The sequence below is a fragment of the Phyllostomus discolor genome, chromosome 1 (genome assembly GCF_004126475.2).
Source record: "Phyllostomus discolor isolate MPI-MPIP mPhyDis1 chromosome 1, mPhyDis1.pri.v3, whole genome shotgun sequence".
In the NCBI taxonomy this organism is placed as follows: Eukaryota; Metazoa; Chordata; class Mammalia; order Chiroptera; family Phyllostomidae; genus Phyllostomus; species Phyllostomus discolor.
The window spans coordinates 4,278,305-4,298,310 of NC_040903.2; the positions used below are offsets into that span (position 1 = coordinate 4,278,305).

Consider the following 20,006-nt stretch of genomic DNA (forward strand, 5'->3'; position numbering starts at 1 on the left):
ACGGGCTCAGCCCGTTCCCGCCCCCTGAGCTGCCTTTCTCCGTTGCTGCCTTTCAGGCACGTGCGGGTGTCTGAGGACAGCAGCGTCCACCGTGCGCAGGAACGGGCCAGTCCACACCCCGTGCCCTGGCAGGCCCCAGCCTTCAGACCACCGGTCTACGGCCGTAGGGAAAGGCAGGAGCGAACTCCTTCACGGTCAGGTTCACTGCCTCTGACTGAAGCGTGGCGACTTCCAGTGACCCTTGGCTGAAAGACTTCTCCGTGGGAAGGAGAGAAACAAGAGTGAGGGAGAGAAGGAAGGAGGGGGAGAGAAAGAGATAGAAATAGAGAGAGATGTAGATTACACACATATGTGTGATATGTCTGTTATATGTAGTATAACATACATGCATATACAGGGGAGGGCTAAAGTAGGCTTATAGTTATTCATATAGAAACAATATAATAAGTAACAACACAAAAATAAACTGTGTTTTGGGCACTCACAGTTGTAAACCTACTTTTGCCCACCCTGTATATGTTTTGTCTCTCTGTCTGTCTACCTACCTACTTATCTGGCCATGAACCAGCCGAGCCATCTGGCCCTCTTGGGCCTTCCAGTTTTATCCGCTGAACCCCAGTCTCCTGATCCAAAGGCTGTGAGTTGTACACTTTAAACACAAACAGTCCGCACTCACGGAAATAGCTACGTGGGAAGTATTTCTTGGTGCGTTGGGAGGGCAGGCCTCGTGTGCTCCCTGGGTGGCTCTTGGAAATTCAGTTCCCTTGTCTAGCTCCTCATCTCCTCACCTGTGATGTGTGCCCTTAGCATTTCAGATTGCCGAGTCCTTGGGACCTTTTACCTTCATTTTTTTAAAAAAGCACCTGCACCCAAAGCTAGTTCCAGTGTCGGTCCCATGAAGAGCTGCCACGGACTGCTGGAGCGAACGGGCAGATGAATGAATGAGTGGTGGGAGCTATGGCAGCTGCTTTTCGTTCTGTTTTTGTTTTTTTATTTTTTGCAGGGTCGGGGGGTCTCCAGGAACTCAAATGAAACTCTCTGAGACTGTTGTTGTCCAGAGGCTTGACTGCGGCTTCTTGGTGGGAATGATCTCGATCGTTTCTTTTGGCTTCAAATAGGGATTCTTAAAAGACTACCTTCGAGCTACCTGAGTTGGAATTGTCTTGTTAAATTACAGATTCCTGGTCTCAGGACACGCCTGCCACGGCTCGGGCTTGGGAGTGTGCGTTTTTAACCGTGTGATTCTGAGACACACTGAATTTTGAAGACACTCTTAATGCTTGGGTTTCCCAATCTGAGATGATTTGAAATCTTTGTGCCTACCAGAATCGGGTAAACAAACACCTTTTCCTAGCACTTCAACTGCCAACTTTTTTCTGTTTGTCTTTGTCCACCAATTTCTGCTGCGTCTTGGAGAGAACCGGCCTCTGCTAAATTAATGCAGGTGTTGCAATGTCAAGAAAGGGCCAGCAGGGGGCATTAGCTGCTCACATATTCCATACCCAACGGTGTCCCTCTAGTTCTAAAATCCTTGTTGATTTTTGTTTTAAAAGTGAAAAGAAAAGAAAAGAAAAACAACAACAATAACAACAACAACAACTACAACAACAACAACAAAACCCCAGACAGCCTTTAGGACTGCTTTCTTTAGGAAAACTAAAAAGCAAAAAAGAACAAGAGTTTCTGGACAAAATGAAATTTGTCCTCTGTTTAGTGGAATCAATATTATCGGGGTTTTTATTGTGTATGGTGACTTAAAGCAAAAGGACCCACTTTCTAATTAGACCTATTTTCTCCAATTCCAGTCTTTATTTAGGGGAAGAAGAAAAACTCCCGAGTTTATTACAGAAACACATGGGATCATTCTCTATACATCAGCCTCACAGAGGTATTGACAAGATTGTCGTATTTGAATTATCTTCTGTCTTCTCTAGGCCCAGAGTATTCTTTATTTCTGGACAGATAGTTTTTAGTCTATAAAAATATACATTTGCCTTGGCTGGTGTGGCTCAGTGGATTGAGGGCCAGCCTGTGAACCACAGGGCTGCCAGTTCAATTCCCAGTCAGGGCACATGCCTGCAGTTGTGGGCCAGGTCCCCAGTAGGGGGCACCCGAGAGGCAATCACACACTGATGTTTCTCTCCCTTTCTTCCTCCCTTCCCCTGTCTCTAAAAAAAAAATAAACAAATAAAATCTTAAAAAAATATATGCTAGATTGTTTTAGTATATAAAAATACATTCTGTAGAAAAATTAAGATACAGATAAGCAAAAAAAGAAAGAAAGAAGAAAGATAGAAAGTCACCCTAATTCCCCCTACTGAGGCAGCCATGTGAACACGCGCTCACACACACGAGATACCGTCTGTGTACACGTGGTCGGCTGTGTGCGCTGTTTTCCTGTCTGCTCTCTCATAGAACAGCACGCCACCACGGAGCCCTGGCAGTGAATCCACTTCGACGCCATCGTTGTTAAGGGCGACATAGTGTTCTATCCTAGGGATGCCCTACCATATATTCAACTAATCCCATGCAAAAAAAAAAATCACAATTTAAAGTACCTCGGAATATTATAAATACCCCTGTGACCAGCAGAATCCTATGTCCGCCAGCAGGTACATCCTCTGTTAGGTGCGTGCTGCGGGGGCGTGGGGCGGGGCGTGGGGATCTGGGAGTGTGTGTGGAGGGGGCGTGGCATGCTTCACTGCTGAGTATTTCGGCAGGGTTTGGACTCCAGTGGATGTGGGCAGGCCTGGGCAGCTGTATCTCGACGGACGTTCTTGGGGTTTTGATGTGTTTTCTTTTCCTTGCTCGTGTCTCCAGAATGTTGTTGATGGCAGGGAACCCACCCGTCCGCTTCTCTCCACCTTTAGGCAGGGGGGCAGCAACGCCGAGGGAGAGGGGGCAGGTCCCGTGGTCTGCATTTCACCAGCCGCAGCAACAAGGCAGCGACTTCATGCCCAGGTGCCACCCCTTCAGCGTTTCCTGCAGCGCCCCAGGACTCTGAGTGGACGCCCCAGGACTCTGAGTGGACGGTGGCAGCGGGTGTGTTTGAGACCATTTGGAGGGAACTGCCCTTGAGGGCCCGCCACCTCCGTGAGGGCCCGCCACCTCCGTGAGGGCCGGACCGGGAAGCTTGATAAAAGCATGTTCTGTAGGTGGGCTTGGAGGGGGGTGCTTTTTTATGTAGGTGCACACTCGCAATTTCTCTTTGACTTCCCCCCACTCTCCTCCCGGCCGCGTGGTGGCGCAGTGCTCCGATGGGCACCCTCGGCCCCTTTCACCTTCCCTCCGGGAGCACATCGCTTCCCACAGCTCCCCTCCAGGGGGCACCCTTCCTCCCGTCCGCTTCTCCTTTTCCTCTCATTCCAGTCGCAGTCTCGAACCACAAGCTTTCTAGGGAAATTCTGGGGAACTCTCCTTGAAACTCTACTGCTCCAAGACGAACAGCACATCCTCTTAGCCACACTGGAGGGGCCCTGGGTGAGCGCCGGGTACCGGGACTAGGCTCTGAGACGAGATGCAGGGGAAGCACAGACTGTGGTTTCTGATCCACTCGCCCACGCGGCGAGTGTTTTGGGGAAAACCCATTACACCGAATTGAGTGGGGCGAACACTCAGGAGTGGCCACTTCTACCCACTCTGCAGAGGGAGGAAGTCAGGCCCGAGGGATCTGTGCCCCGCTCGAGGCTGCACGGCTCCCTGGTGGACAGACAGGGTCCCCCCAGGCTTGGCTGGGTCCCAGCACCCAAGGGAGTCCCAGGCCAGGCCACCCCCTGGGAGCCACCAGCGGGAAAGGCTATGTATAAGGTGCTCCCGTCATTTTTGAGCAGGCCAGTGGTTCTATCAAAGGGAAAAAAGAAAAGAATGGAAGGAAGAGTGTAACAGGCCAGCGCTGCTGCTCCCACCGCTTGGTGATCAGGGCCCAGACTCACCGTTGGCGCTGCAGGCTCGAGGCCACGACCTAGGGCAGAAGAGAGAAGCAAGGTGAGCGCCAGTCCATCCACTGCTCCGCCGCGCCCTTCACTCGCCTTCCCAAAAGGGGCGGCGGCCATCCGAGGCCGTTTCACGGGTCAACCTCTGGAACTATGGCTTGATATTGGTACTGCTCTAGACCTCAAGTGACAGCTCGTGACAGAGAATGTAGAAAACAGAAAAGTGCGTGCGGCAGAAAACAACAGCTAGCACCACAGGCGCCATTTGGGTAAACCCCCTCCGCATCGGCGCCTGCGTGTCAGGGTGCGCGCGAACGCTCGCATGTGCAGCTGCATAAACATAACGTGAGAGAATGTGCAGGATTCTGCACATTCTCTGCATTAAAAACACGTTTGTGTATCTTTAACTGTTATTCGAAAATGTGTTTATGGGCCGTGTGATTTCTGGAGGGGCAGGGAGGGTCTGGCGAGGGTTTCCCGCGGGGGACCGCGCGGCGCTGTGCAGCCAGGCCTGCGTCTGCAGCCTCATTGCCGAGTCGCTCCACGGAGACGCTCCATCAAGTGCCGCGGAGGGGTCAAGCGACGCGGGCCTTCTGACCCCTTGTTCACGTCAATCACCGGGCGCCCTCCGCGCGGGCTGCAGCGGTTCCCAGTCCCACCCGCGGGCGAGACGTGGCCGTCTCCCTGCATCTCACCGCCCTGAAACCCGTCCTTGAAGACGACTTGGCCTGCTTGGCACCCTTTCCCCGCCCCACGTCCTCAATGACTAGTGAGACTGAATTATCAGTATGACTGTCATTATTCTTTTCACATGGTTTGGGGCCGTTTGCAGTTCTCCTGCAATAAGTTATATGTTCAGGCCTTTGTCATGGCCCGGGGAGGCCCATGGCTGGCCAGCACGGCCACCCTCCGACTGTGTCCCTTGGAAGCACCTTCCCCCTGACTTGGGGGGATGATCTGGAAAGCCCTGGGGTGATGGGACGCTCAGAAGGATGTCGCTTCTGTGAGCTCGCCTTGTTTGTGCTGTTAATAACCCGGGCCCTGGCTGCGCAGCCTTCCTCCGGGGCTCTCCAAGTGCGTCACAGGAGCAATTAATTGAGCATCGCAACGCATGCCAGATGTAAATATTTATGAGGCTCGGTTGGTGGCGGGGACTTTGGGTGCAGAACAGCGAACAAAGCTGGGAGACGCTGGTAACCAGGAGACCTCAGCCTGTGAGTCCAGCTTCCAGCTCACACTGTTGCCTTCTCCTCGCCATTCTATACTCCAAGTGACCCTGTGTGTGGGGGGTAGCTCCTCTTGTCCCGAGTGTGCCGACAAGGAACAGGGGACTCAGAGGACCCAACACTTGCCCTGTCCCGCAGAGGGTGAGGGATTTGACACCAGCCTGCCTGCCCGGGAATCCAGGCTACCAGCTCCCCTCACCCCACCCCACCACTCCCTGCCCGGGCCTGGAGGCAGCCGGGAGTCAGGCTTTGCAGGAACCTTGCAGCTGCGTGCTCTCAGAACCCTTGTGGTTAGCTCTTGGCACCCTTTCAAGTTGCCTGCGATTCTGCAGAAATGAACAGTAAACCAGCCAGCAAGGAGCCAGTGATTTCTCTGGGGCCTGGGAGCTCTCTCTGACACTTCTAACACATGGCCACTCCTATGACATCTTGGTCTTTGATGGAGGCCTCAGAAGGCTCCTCGGGCTGCACCTCGTGGCACGTGAGATGCGAATGGTGTGTTTGAGGCCGTGCACGGTGAGCTTCCTGTGAGTGTGGCCGTGGACGAACGGGAGGCAGTGGGCCGGGTGTGGGCGGTGTGCCAGCCTGCGCCCCGGGTTCTGGAACCCTAGGCACAGCCTTCTCTGTCTCCTGGAGAGAACTTCCGCCTTTAAGTCAGGATTCCGTCTCGTTTCTTATCTTGGCCTCACCTGGCTTTTACAATCAAAGAGCACTATGCCGGAAAGTGCCTCGGAGACAATGTGGCCCAGTTCATTGCTCCGACTTTTAGACTCCTGGTGGCAGAAGTGAGGTCTTTTGACGCCCGAACGGTGGCTCCGAGGGGAGTGCACCCGTGGGTGGGCACAAGGCAGGGCTGGACTCCCATGCACCGCTTCCCCTTGCTGCGGGGGCAGCCAACACTTAGACAGATGAAGTGACTTCCCCAATATGGCTCGGCCAGCTCTGGGCACGGCTGGATTTGTCTGACTCCAAATCCCTTATTATTCCCAAGCCCAGAGTGGCTGCGTAGACCTCCAGCCCACACGGCTGCCTGGAAGTGTCTTGTCAGATCCGCTCTGCCACTCGGCGGGGTCCCACAGCGAAGGTGTGCGCACGCCCAGGTCCCATCCCGTGGGACCCTGTGCCCCAGGGCTCCATGCGCGTCAGTGCAGGCCCAGGGAGTCAGCAAAGCAGGGGCAGCGGTGTTGTTGCAGCAGGGCCCGCAAAGGGGGAGTGGGAGGGGGGCCTGGACCTGCCGCCCGGGCCCAGGGCCCGGGAAGGACCGTCCGGGAGGCGTCCTGGACTCCACGGTTCCGTCTGGCTGGAGAGCCGCTGACGAGCTCTCTGAAAAGCCTCCTGTGTTCACACTCGTGGAGCTTGACAGCCCGGGATGATTAATGAAAGAGGCGGCTTGCAAACTTCGTGGAGATGGGATGTGTTTTCCCTGGGCTCAAGCGAGGCCCGCGTGTGAGCGAGCTGCCTCCTGCCCGGGAGTTACAGGGAGGCACCGGGCTTTCCTGTCTCCAGCGGCATCCGTGCTGGGCAGTGTGCACCCGGGCCGCAGCTGGACAGCGTGAGAACTTGGCAGCTGCCCCTCCGCTCTCCCCCGCAGATGGGCCCGAGGGAGGCTGGTCCTCCTCTCCATTCCCCGCTGGTTGGTCGAGGGGGTGTCCCCCTTGTGGGGGGAGGGGTTCACCGAATGTAAAATGACCAGGCTGACCTCCAGAGGCTGGTGGTTTTCAATATTTAAGGCTCCTTACCAATAAAGGCTTTTTAATTTCTGAATTATTCTAAAATCTTTATATTTCTTAATACTTTAATATGTTTAAAAATTTTTAATTTTTAAAAGGTCCTAAATGAAACTCCCCCTCCCCCGTTGCTCCCCAGGAGAACCAGCCCCCATGAAGCAGGCGGGGTGCCCTTGCGTCCTGCTCACCCAGAGGAACAAAGTTTAGGCGGCGTGTTATTCCGGTCCCCCGGGGAGGGGCCTCCGTCCTGTCTCCAGGGTCGCGCTCCTGGCACGGAGACTAATTTCTTGTCACCCCCTTGTGTGTGTGTGGGTCTCCCCAGGCACCCACACGGGTCCAGAATGCGCCAGCAAAGCCCTCGGGAAACGGCTGGGTGACTTCACCCTCTCCCCGATCTCCCAGATGAAGGGCTCAGCTGTGAGTCTCACCCGGAGTCCTGCCCCCGAACGAGAAAGACTGCTTCGGAACAAACGTCTCTCACGTTTGTGAGACAGCTGCTATTTCGGGGAGCTGCTGGACTCAGTGTTCCTGGGATTTCGTTCCCCCTTCTTCCCTGTCCTTGAATGTCTGTGCTAAGTGACTCCATCCACACCTCCTGGCGGCTCTTGGTGGGCAGTGGCTTGGTGTCAACTTTAAGACACTGTGGAACGTGAGCCCCCAGTGGGACCAGGAATTGAACCTCTGACTTTGCAGATGGAGGGGAGGAGGCTCTGCACTGAGCACCTGCTGTGTCACAGCCCCTAGTGACAACCACAGGAAAGCTGGTGGGACCCCACACGATACTTGGGGCAGCCTCGGAGAAAGCTCTTTGGACCCCCACACAGCTGCCAGCTCGAGAGAGAGCCTTAGGAGATGCTCCGCTTCCTGCCCAGGGAGGGGGTGAGGGGGCATGAGTGGTTCTCAGGGGTGCCTCAGTGCCATGGGTGCCCAGGGCAGCTGGAGGACAGGGGACAGAGCTAGAGAGGCCAAGAGCAGACAGGCAGCTGGGGACATCCGTCTGGTCTCCAGGAAGGCCCGGCAGGGGGCCTCCTAGTGCAGAGGACAGAACAGCGAAGCCGGCTCCCGAAGGAGGAGGCCCGGCCCTCGGGGGCCCCGAGGAGTTACAGCCACCTGCACCTTGTCCCCCTGGAATGGACTCTGCCACAGGTGTTAGTGGCAGAAGGGAAAACCTGACAGTCAGTGAGGTGATACGTGGGGAAGGATCCGCATGTGCAAAGTGACACCATCGGTCACAGAACAACTGGGAGTGGGGACAGAAACGGACGTGCCTGTGGAATGTGAGGACGTGCCTGGGAACCTCGGCTCAGCTACTGGCTAGACGGTGACCTTGGGCCAGCCCTCAGCCTGTCCCCTGCCCCCGAGGGGCCCGCGGCTGGGTCTGTCCCCGCTGGCCGCACAGCGTCTCGGGATCTGTTACACACACTCTTGGTCTGTCCCCTCCCCGCGCCGTGGACCGAGCTCCTTCCTCCCCAGTGTTCCCCGTCCCCAGTGCCCTGGTCTCCCCCAGGTGGGGAGGACGCTCTCTGCCATCTCCTTCCTGCCCTTCCCATCTGGTCCCCACGTCCTCCTCCCTTCCTCTCCGCCTCCCGTTTACGGAGGCCGGTGGGGAGGTGCAGAGCGAGCGCCGGGCCCAGAGGCCTCTGACTCGGGCTCAAAGCTCGCCCTCTCAGCAACGATGCTCAAAGCCAGGCTTCTCCGACTTGAACGGGAGGCTTAGGTAATGAAGCACAGGTTCCCGGGCCCCAACTCGTGAGTTTCTGATCGGCAGGCGGGGCCCGAGAACCTGCATTTTAAGACGCTCCCATGGGATGCTGGTACTGCTGGTTCGGGGCCACACCGTGGGACCGGCACTGCGAGGCTCCGGGGCGGGGATGCGGACGGTCTTCTGGGTGGGGGGGGGGGGGAGGGCGGCGCACCGGCCCCTCCTCACCGTGGGGAGTCGGGGCACGCGCACCCTGGGGACGCGGAGGGCTGAGTGCCAACGAAATCCCTCCGCGTCCTGACAGGAGGGAGGGCCCAGAGAGCGTAGGACCCTGGAATAGCGCCCGATCCCAGTTTTAGATTCCGAACGCCCGTCCCGCGGAGGCCAGTTCGTGGCTCTGGGATCGTCACCTGCCTCAGGCTCTCGTTCCGCATCTGTAAAATGGGGACAGTGACCCCGTCCCCGCAGCGCCACCGTGAGGAGCAAGTACACATCGACGCGCCTCCCGTGGTGTCTGGTGCGGGTCAGGCGCTCAGCTGCCGCTTCGAGTTTGGGCTCGATGGGAAAGCGTCCGCCAGCCCGTGTCTGTTTCTGCCCACGCGGGGAACCGTGGTGCTGGGATGTGGGCCGGTGAATGCCACGGGGCCTTCGAGGACACATTCATCTCCATGCTGTGCACGGGTCATGGGTAAGGGATGCAGGTGTGACCCCGTGATTGTCTAGGATGATCTTCAGGCTCCAGCACTCAGCTCAGCATTTGCTTCACCTGTTTGAGTTTGGCACTGGGCTGGACCGGAGTAGACGACCCTCTGCACCTATGGGAGAGCCGGCGCCTGCACCGGAGGGAGGGACGGCAGCAGCGAGGGCAGTGGACTGGAGCGCCAGGGTGGCGTTAGGCATTCGAGATGTGCCTCCTGCTTACTGCACCCCCAACCGCTCCTTGGCCCCGGGGGAGGCTGTTTGCCCTGCGCAGCCTGCAGCATCCTTCTCTCCTAAGAAGGGACAGGAATCCTGGCATCGTGAGCACCTGGTGAGCTACCGCCTGTGAGCACTTGCAGCAGCGCCTGGAGCCTGAGGAGCACTTGGTGCCTGTTAGTCTTCGTTATTTGCTGAGAACCTACTGCGTTCCAGGCACATGACAGAGGTCCCTCCCCTGGTCCCCCAGTAGAGGAACGCTTCTGGTACAGGGAGTCGGTAGCGGACAAGACAGCCTGCTCATTCATTGTCCATGTTTCTGAAACCCACGAGGTGCTGCTGTAGCAGAGCTGGGCTGGTCTGGGAGGGTGGCCCCGCTCCTGAGCGGTCAGCAGAGATTTCAATCCGGCCCCGATGGGCTCAGCACCCTGCCTCCCTGTAGCACCCTCTGCCCCTGACCTTCATCATCATCAAACGCCGCTAATTCTAATTTGCATGAAGAAGGAGAACATCGGCTTAATAGTTACGGACTTAGGACGGTAGACCTGAATCTATAGTTTTCAGACACTGCGATTTGATTTATAGATCTCAAATACTAATTTATATTCATATAACACTTTCATTACAAAAATGCAGTGGTAGAGAGATTTGTATATATATGGGGATTTTTTTTTTAAACTTGAGTTTATAAACGGTTTGGAGCAGGTTGCAGAAACATCGTCTGTTGCTCTTTTTAATATATCTTGAGCGTGCTCTGACACATCCGGAAATAATTTGCTTCAGGAAAAAAAAAAAAAAGCCCGCTCTCCCTTTCTCCCCCAGATGCAAGTGTAAATATTGCTTTGATGTATGTAATTGCTGCAGCCATCTCCATCTGAAGGGAGGCTTGCAGCCCTTCCATCTCCCCTCTTTCGCTGTTGTCAAGAAATAAGAAAAATGGATTTAAAATACATTATTTAAATGGATTTAATGTAAACACTGAAGAAGGCTGAGAACAGCCACAAATTTCCCTTTGCTTGAATGTGGTCTTGGGACTATTTCCAGTGATCTGTTCCAGAGGCATGCATTCTGCGTGGGGAGAATAGTTCTTCAAGCAGACCTTAGGGTCCCGAGAACACTCCTTGCGCCTGGCCCATAGGAACTGAACCAATGTTTGGCGATGGACGTGAGTTGGAGGAGCTTGGGATTCAAGGACTGGCACAGCACCCGGAGACCCTCGGGCACAGAGCTTGCTCCTGCAGGCCCTGGTGAGGGGTTCTGTCTGAGTATAGGGAGAGCCCCACCCCTCTAGGTGTCGGGGTGTTGCCCAGGATCAGATTGCTGGTCCTTGATCCAGCTGGACCTGACTGGGGATCAGCCTCTTGCCAGGGATTTTATCGCGTCAGCCCCTGTTCCGACCTTGCACACTTGGCCCTGAGTCCCTTGCCGCCAGGGCTTGCTCTTGCATCTCCGCGCTCTCAGTAACCCCTGCCAGCTTGATGCCGCACTCGGTCAGTCCACGTCTGGCCGAGTGGACAAAGGAGAGAAACCTCACAGGCAGGTGGCTCCCCGCAGTCCCTTGCCCGTGAGACCTGGCCGAGGGCTCGCGGCCTGGTCGGTGGCACAATTCTATCATGCTGACTGCGTGCACCTGTGTGTGAGGCCGTCCGCTCATGTCCCGTAGAATCAGACGTTTCACTTCTCTGTTAATCAACAAGGGAATGTTCTTACCCAGTTTTTGGCAGAGTGGTGCTCTGGAATGCCAGATCTCTGGGCCCTTCTTTCATCGTCCTCCCGTTGCCCCTGGGGTGCGAGACAGGAGAGTGTAGTCAGGAAGGAGCAAGGGGCCGGGGCAAAACAGTCAGCAAGGGCCTCCGTTCCTAGAAACAACCGCCCAGTCATATGCATTTTCCAACTTTGTCTTTCTGTGGTTCCGCTGGGGTTAAAAAAATCCGCGTTTTAAATACCTCCATTACTTTTGATTATTATTATTATTTTTTAATGTAAAAGCTTTATATTCCAAGGGGCAGCAGCAGGGGAGAGAAGTGTCCCCCGTCAGGAGGAGCACGTGGCCCACACCCCCGTATTGGCAGGGTCGTTGTGGGACCCGCCTGAACTCTATGCACCTCCCAGACGTTGCTCCGTGGGCTGAAGGGGGTCACACCCTCAGCACACAGTCAAACACGGCCAGCGCCCGCGGGCCAGCGAATGTTCTGGATGTTTTTCTACGCCAGCTGAGTTTCACCCCAAACTAGCACATGTCACCAGGGTGGGAAGGCGGACTATTGATTTAACAACACCACCTTGGATGCAAATAATATCGATTGAACGCCTATGTGATTTAGGCACTTTGCTGTGGCATTTTCCATGAGGAGGTTACATTGTCTTAAATAGAGCTGGTTTGTTGACATTCTTTCAGGCCTACATTATCGTAGACTATCGCTGTGTTATGCCTTATTTAAGGAGCCACGCAGAATACACTCTCTTTTCTTTTGCAGGTGCTGCATGAGCATTGTCGTCAGTTTACTGACATGCTCTCGTCCCCGTGCCCTTCCACCTGGCGAGCGCCTGTGACTCGTCGCCCTCCAGGTGTTCTCCCCTTGGACCAAACTTCTTCTTCTGGGGCCCTGGGCTCTCCCTACTTCCTCCCCCAGGGCCCTTTCAGGCACCTTTCTCTTTCTCAGACGCCCACTGTCGTCTTTTCCTTCACTCTAACTCGTGCTGAGCCCAGTTACGCCCCTTCCCCAGAGAAACCTCCCGGATGGGAGGCTGGCTCCTCACGGCACTCGTCTGAGTTGAAATGAAACCTTTGCTATAACTCACAGTTGTAATCACGTCTGATGGGACTACTGGTCTACCTCTCGAGGAGGAGCGCTTTGCAGAGCTTGGCCCCCCTGGGGACCTGGGTCAGTGCCTGACTGACAGGGCTCTCGGTGGACATGCGTGACTGCACACCTGCGAAAGGGCTCCAGTAGCTGCCTGACTGTAACTAAGCCTCTCTTTCTATCCAGGATTTTGTGTGTAGCCTGTTGGCTGCAATGTGATGAATAGAAAGTTGAGTGAGTTGTGTGTGTATCTATCTATATCTATATATCTCTATCTATCTATCATTTATCTATGAAAGAGAAAAAGGGAAAAAGAGAGGGAGAGAAACATTGATGTGAGAGAGAAATATCAATCAGTTGCCTTTCATATGTGCCCCAACTGGGGACTGAGCCTGCAACTCAGGCATGTGCCCTGACTGGGGATTGAACTGGCGACCTTTCACTTTGTGGGACGATGTCCAACCAACTGAGCCACACCGGCCAGGGCTGTTTGAGTATATTTTGCCATTGTAAATAATTGTGTTGTTTCATCATTTCTCACTTTACTTTTTCATTACTTTATGATTTCAGAGTTATTTCATGGTGTCACTTCATAGATTTCACGATTTAACTGTCGTGGTTACACCCAGCGAGAATCTGACTTATAAATCTATGTCTGCACTCTGATTGCTCTTCTGAGTCCTAGACGGGAATGTCTGTCTGCTGGGCCTTCCTAGCTGGTTGTCCTCCAGCCCGCGGGCCGAGGCCCTTCCTTCCGCCAGGGGGCGTCTCCATCGCCCGGTTGGTTTCCAAACCAGCATCCTGGGCGTCTTCCCCTGCGTCACCGCCAGGTCCTAACCGTCCATCCCCAAATTTCTCTCGTTCTGTCCCCTCCTTCACTCCCACGAACAATACGCAGCCTATTGTTCTCTTCTCGTTTTTTCCAGCCTGGCCTCTGGCGTCAGCCCCCTGCCTGCTTTTCTGGCCTCCTGGCCTCTGCTCCATTCGCCAAAGTGCAGCAAGACCCCCCTTCTCATGGGCAGAATGCTACCAGTCACCTCCCGCTCGAGAATCCCCAGCCACTTCAGGGGCTTCAACCTCCTCATCGAACCCAGCACTCCCTCCACCTCTGCGTCGTGCCGTTGGCCCGAACGCCAGCGCGTCCCTCCTGTGCCCGGCGGACGGCTGAGCGCTGCAGTACACTGCTGGGTAACATGCAGCTGAAGGGCCAGCCCTACCCTCCTGTGCGCTTTGATCTCTTGGGCCCACTCAATGACGTCCCCCCCTCTAGGCACAGGACGTTGGTCCCTCTCGAGAACGTGGAAAACATCGACAGTGTCCCCTGCTGCGTTTCCTGTGTGATCACCAGGTTGACCTGAGAGCCTTGAAGCGCTTCTGCAGAAATGACACCATCTTCCTTTTCTCGGTCTCTTGGGGAGGAGCCCTCCCCGATGGCCAGGGTCCTCAACAATAGGCGGAGTCAGTCTGAGACGTGTGGTGGCCCCAGCTGTGTTAAAGGGTCTCCTGGGACGCTGGTTTGAGTCCAGCCTGGCCAACGTGATACCGTATTCATTTGCCGGGTCCTCCAAGACCATGACCTCTGTTTTGCCACCTGTCACTCTTTGCGTTAGCCTCACCATGAACTTCAACTTGGGCATCCATAAGATTTCCTTTTCCTGTATACAATCCAGGACACTTATAGTTCATTCATTTTTTCTTCCTTATAAATCCACAAGATTTTTTCTCCCTGTTATGATCTATCAATTCTTCGATGATTATCGCTTCTCTTAGTTTCTGTTATCATGCCCTTGGAAGGACAAGAATACACTATGTTAGCATCTTCAGAGTCATCACATTGTGTCTTGTTTCTTCCTTAAATATGCTGCCGTACTGTGTTAGCTACCCATTGCTGTGTATCAATGTTATCACAAACATAAACCACACACATTTCTTATCTCAGAGATTTTGTGGGTTGGGAATCTAGGGAAGACTTTCCCAGGTCCTCTGCTTCAGCGTTTCTGTTGAGGCTGCCATCAAGGTGTCAGCCAAGGTTGGGGTCTCATCGGAATGCTCATCTGGGGAAAGGCTGAGTTTGAGAATGCTCGGCTGTCGGCAGGATTCAGATTCTCAGGGCCTGTTGGACTGAGAGCCTCAGTTCTCTGGTGTCTGTTGGCGGGAGGCTGCCCCCAGTTCCTTGTCACATGGGCCTCCCTCACACGGCCACTCATTTCACTGAAATGTGCCCAGCACGGAGACAAGAGGAAAGCTACAGTCTCACGGAATGCGGTCGTAGAAGTGATGTTCCCATCGATTTTGATGCACCCTATTGTTTAAAAGCCATCTCAGGCTTGCTCACAACAAGGGGAGGAGAGTACAGAGGGAGGGACATGAGCACCAGGACATGAGACAATTGGGGACCACACACGTTGCCACATACTCAGTGTGGAAGTATGAGTAGGGATGACCCTTTTATAACATCCAGAAGGGTTTTTTTTTTGCATGCAAATTTACAAACCAAATCAGTTAGAATCTTTCTGCAGACTATTTTTTTTTTAAAACCTTCTATGACTCCTGAAAATGTCAGGCCCATTTTCAAAAGTTTTTCAGCTAATTCTAGAAGACTCCAGCAAATACCGGAATAAACTGGTTCTCCAACTTTCGCCTGTGAGAGGCCATCATAATAATTTCCTACAGCAGAATGCCACGCTTCCAACCCCCTTAAAATAGTCACCACATCCATGGTCACAAACGACCTCTCCAAGTGATTGACACCCGCTTTGTTCACTTCCCCCGGTCCCTTCGCCGTGTGGGTGGCCGTGTGCCTGCACCCAGCGCTCTGCCTAAGCGCCCGGGCAAGGCTCAGTTTCTTGGGGATTTGAGGCGCCACAGCCTGGATTCTGGACACGTTTTGCATGTTTGCACTGCTGAGCCGGGGAAACTGGAGGGTGCCCACAGCCTTCTGGCCTTGCAGATTTAAAAAAAGTTTGAATTTGAATGTATTCACCTATGGCTGATTCTCCCAAGCTCATACGGCCCTGCCACTCACTCACTCCCTGCCATCTTCCATTTTATTAGCTAACTGGCCCCTGAAGATTTGAGCTGGTGATTCTTCCCAGAGAAACCTGAGAGGAATATCTGCTCAGCCATGAGAGTTGGCCACAGGGAGAAGTTTTGATTATTATCCCTCACTGAGCCACGTCTTTGGCCTGGTTCATTTTATGTGCCAACTTGGCGAGGCGATGGTGCCCGGGTGTTCTGGGTGACGGCTGGTTTCCTGAGCCCCTGGCCCCATCCTGGACCCCTTTCCTTCCACGTTCTCGTCAGTTCCCCCTGGAAGGCTGTCTCTGGGCAGGGCAGTGAAGCCCTGTGGCTTGGGTCCTCTGTTGCACTGAGCTGACATTGGGAAGCAGACTGTGGTGCCGTCCTCAGATCAAATAGCTGTCGAGGAGCTCATGTGCTGCGCATTGTATTAGGACTGGGGACACAGGTGGACAAGACACAGAAGGTCCCACCCTCATGAAGCTGGCAGCCACATGAGAGGGAACCAAGCTAGTAAACAAAGAGCTCACCCCTCTGTCACAGCTTCCTACCTTTGTTCACCCAGTTTTAGGACCGTCCACCCGGCCCTGGCCTGATTTTCCCTTGGGCTCAGCTCTGACAGGTGCCTGTCGGGTTGACACCTGGCCAGGAGGTGGCCCTCACTGACCCTCCCTCAGGCCACTTGGCTCCCCCCTCCAGCTCTTCTGGAGTCAGGAGGAGGCTCTAGCTTCTCTGTGGAAATGGGGCATCTTCAGTTTTCAGGGCTTTCCCCCTGCGTCGTCATCCTTGGCGGGCGCCTGTCCCGCCCAGACTCTGAGCTCCTGCCATTCCCCTCCCACAGAAGAACAGCTGAGGAGATACCTGTGCACAGGAAGATCTGTGGATGGGGTCAAGAATTTCTTGAGGGAATTGCTAATTCTTGCTCACGAAGACAGAAAATGAATCCAGAACTTGCTAGAACAGACCAGCTCCGCCTACGGGTCGCCGAGGCAGAGTGGAGGGTGGTGTCTGAATTTAGCTCTTTCCTTTGCCAGAGTCATAGCTTCAGAGATTCTCAGAGCTTGGGGCTTGACGGCAAGAGAGACGTCATCTGCTTGAACCTGTCAATTCTACAGAGGAGACAACTTGGGCCGGAGAAGGGCCCTGAGCTGCTCGTGCTAAGCAGATGCTGACAGAGAAGGTTCTGGCACAGCTCCTGGCTCTGCGTGGGGCCCGTGGTCCCTGTCACTTAGCCTCGCCTCCCCCTGGGAAGGGTCTGTCCTCTAATTAGGCCTTTCTATGCACCTTCTGAGTAAATTCTCCTCTTCCTCCTTCGTCTTCTCGAGGAGAAAAAGAAAGACAAAGATAATCTAATTTAGAAAACAAGAAAGTTACCCTGAATCCTTTCTGTCTGGGTTTCAAGAAGCCCCGTAAGACTTCTTTGCTCTTTCCTTTTTTAATTTCCTTTTTATTATACGTTTCAGGCAGACGATGTTATAATTCGATACCTATATACACTACAAAGTGATCACCCCCCAAAGTCTAGTTACTCTCCCTTCTTTTTTTCCTGTTTAAATTTTGATTCAGCATAAGAAAATGAACCAAAACAAAACAAAACAAGAAGGCTTGCTCCTCACCTTTCCCAATGCTTTTCCCTTCCTTTCTCCGCTGTGACCGTCGGGGGATATGGCTCCTAAGAGACCATCCGTGCACGTGAAGAGCAAATGCAATAACGACAGTGAATTACCCTTGTTATAGGTCCGGAACTGTGTTCACAGTGGAATTTAATTTATAGATGGTCACGCCTGAAAGATTCCGGAGGACTGATAGAAAACGACGTGAGAAAGCGATGTGTGTGTGCCTTTTAAAGAAAACTCTCAGGATGAAACCTTGATGTGTGCCTGGTTACACCCACGCCATGGAGACGCGAGAGTCAAAGGGACAGCGTGGGTCTGCTCTGTGGTCTGCAGGCGCCTGGGAGGGGACTCATGCTTTACGTGCGGGAGGGGCTTCCAGAGGATGAGCCCCCAAGGCCATACCCTTGCCTGCATCTCCGGGTCCAACACCTCCCGCCACCAGAGGGTCTGGAGACAGGGAGGGAGGCCGAGGCAGGGGAAGGGAGTGAGGGGAGAAGGGGCGGGTCTGCAGTGTGCCAGCTGCCGGGCGCGGCCGCACTCTCTGTCCTCTGGGGACGTCCAGCACCGTCTGCAGGGACGTCTTCACTTCAGTCCTGTCATGTCCCGCTGTCTGCAGTCCACCCACCACGTAGCAGCCATGGTCTGCACTCTAAAATCTGACGCTCCTACTGCCTCTCCACGGCCCCCACTCAGTGACGGCTGTCATGAGCGATTGGCCTGCCCCAGGCAGGACCTGGTCCCTCAGATCGCTGTCTGTAAGCAGAGAAGGCAGCATGATAATACCACCCCGCCCGCCATGTCCCCAAATTGCTACGATGAAGAGGTCCACAGGTTAACACCAAACACAAGCTTTCTTGTCCTGAGCATCTTGGTTTTCCTTCTCAGCAACTGAGTATTGAGAGAGCTCAAGTACCCTGCCTGCATCCCTCACTGAAAAAGAATGACATTTAGTGCATTTCTGCATTTCCGGCTCTTGTGCAGGCCCGTGCCCACAGGAAGGGCTCAACACAGATGTGACGAGACAGAGCTGAGATTTAACACCAGATCTGTCCAACATCACGGTCTGCGGAAGAAGCGTGAGCTTGAAGTCAGCCCCTAAGACGCAGGGGCAATGCACAAATCAAACTATGCTGCTACTTGCTGTCAACGCTCTTCTCAACTATTCCTGCCGATCCATTATACTTAACAGAAGGAGGAGGAGAAGCCCAGACGGGCCAAATGCACTGCCTGTGGCCACACAGCTAAGTGCCGGAGCCAGTATTCCGTATCAGGCCCCTCTGACTCCGACCATCGCTTTTTACTGCATCACGCTGGGTGTCATGGCAACCGAGAGTGGCCAGGGCCCCAGACTAACCCCAGGGCTTAGATACTGTCCCTGGTACCCAGTTGCTTTCCCATCGTGATGAGCTGTGAGCCACAGCACAACTATCTGAACATATTGCCTGGTTTGCAAAGCAGTTACCAAAGGTCAATCAGCCCCGGAGAGCGAATCCTTATAACACATCCCCTCCTCTCTGTGCTTCCCAGGGGCTCTGTGGCGGCATCACCTGCCCTGGGGGCATTCAGATTTTGCCGTATTTTGAGAGCATGGTGAGAATTCAATAAGACCATGTGCAAAATGCTAAGAACAGTGCTTGGAATTTACTGAGTCCTCAACGAATATTTGGGGTGGAAACCTTAATCACAATTAGCTCAGTGGTTGGAGCATTTCACTGAACATCACAGAGATTCTTGCCTGGAGCAAAGCAGAAAAGATCTTCCCAAAGATCCTGGTCTTTGGGAAGGAGAAGACCGACAGTCACAATCAGCAGACAGGTGCGTGGGCAGGTGACTGTTCCAATGGGTGCTCAACGTGGGCCTCACTGAGCTGCTGGCAGCTGGGAGCAGATACTGCGGGGCCAGCTACAGGCGTCTGCAGGAGGAGCCCTCGGGCCCAGGGTGAGAAGAGGGAGGATGGCGGGTGGTGGGAGGGGGCTGGGCAAGGCTGAGAAGCAGGAGCACACACGGGGAGTCGAATCAGGGGAGGAGGCAGGCGTGGCTGGACAGCAGTGAGTGCAGGGTGGATTGGGAAGATGGCCCAGGAGCTTGTGGGGGAGCGAGGACAAATGGGGACAGTCCTGCAGTCACTGGGAGGCCTTAGGCTGCACAGAACATGGAGCTGTGGCAGGGTCTCGGACAGAGGGACCCGCTGGCATCACTGGTGTTCACACTGGCTCTCCCTGACTGCCGGGCGGAGAAGAGGTGAAACTTTGGGGATCAGGGAGAAGCAGGGAGACCTGGTGGGACGTTTTGTCATACCCCAGGAAGGAATAATGCTGGCTGGGACCCGGGACCTCGGGGTGGGGAGGGAGAGAGCCCCAGGGTCGGTGTTATTATCCTCATAACAATGGCTGAGACTGGCAGTTGCCTCTCCCAAACCCGCTCACAGAATTAATCTCTCCTTAATGTGGGTTCCCTTGGAAATCATTAAAAGATAAAGAAGACGTGGCACATACCCACAATGAGATACGACTCACACATGAAAAGATGGAAATCTTGTCATTTGCGACAGCGCAGATGGACCCAGAGGGTATTATGCTGAGTGAAATAAGTCAGACGGAGAAAGACAAATGCAGTGTGATTTCACTTACGTGTCGAATCCAAAAAAACAAAACACATGAACAAATGAACCAGACACAGAATCATAGATACAGAGAAGAGGCTGACGGTTGCCTGCGGAGAGGGGAGTGGGGGGGTGGGCAAAAGGGCTACAGGAGAATGAGAGGCACAAACTTCCGGTTACGAAATCGGAACATCAGAGGGAGGCCCCGTCCAGCACAGGGAATGTAGTCCGTAATATTGTAATTAGTCTGTACGGTGACAGATGGTTACTAGACACCACAGCGATCACCTCATAAGTTATGTAAATGTAGAATTGCTGTGTCGCTCACCTGAAGTGAATATAATATTGTATGTTGGCTATACTCTACCAGTAGTAACGGAGCAAGTTTCCCAACATTTTATGTTTCCCCTGTTCCCTCTTGCATTGTTGATCTGACTGCTTGGTTCTGTCTCCGACGGTCTGCC

General features: G+C 54.1%; 1 protein-coding gene across 1 annotated transcript in view; it reads right to left on the reverse strand.

Annotated features, from left to right (window-relative positions):
- Positions 1–20,006, reverse strand: part of CLNK (cytokine dependent hematopoietic cell linker) — a 147,090-nt gene that overhangs the window by 64,079 nt on the left and 63,005 nt on the right. Inside the window, exons 3-4 of the mRNA XM_036018786.1 lie at positions 11,213–11,284; positions 3,933–3,961 (exon numbers count right to left, since the gene is read on the reverse strand). Of these exons, the coding sequence (XP_035874679.1) occupies positions 3,933–3,961; positions 11,213–11,284 (101 nt within the window). The remainder of the gene's footprint in view (positions 1–3,932; positions 3,962–11,212; positions 11,285–20,006) is intronic.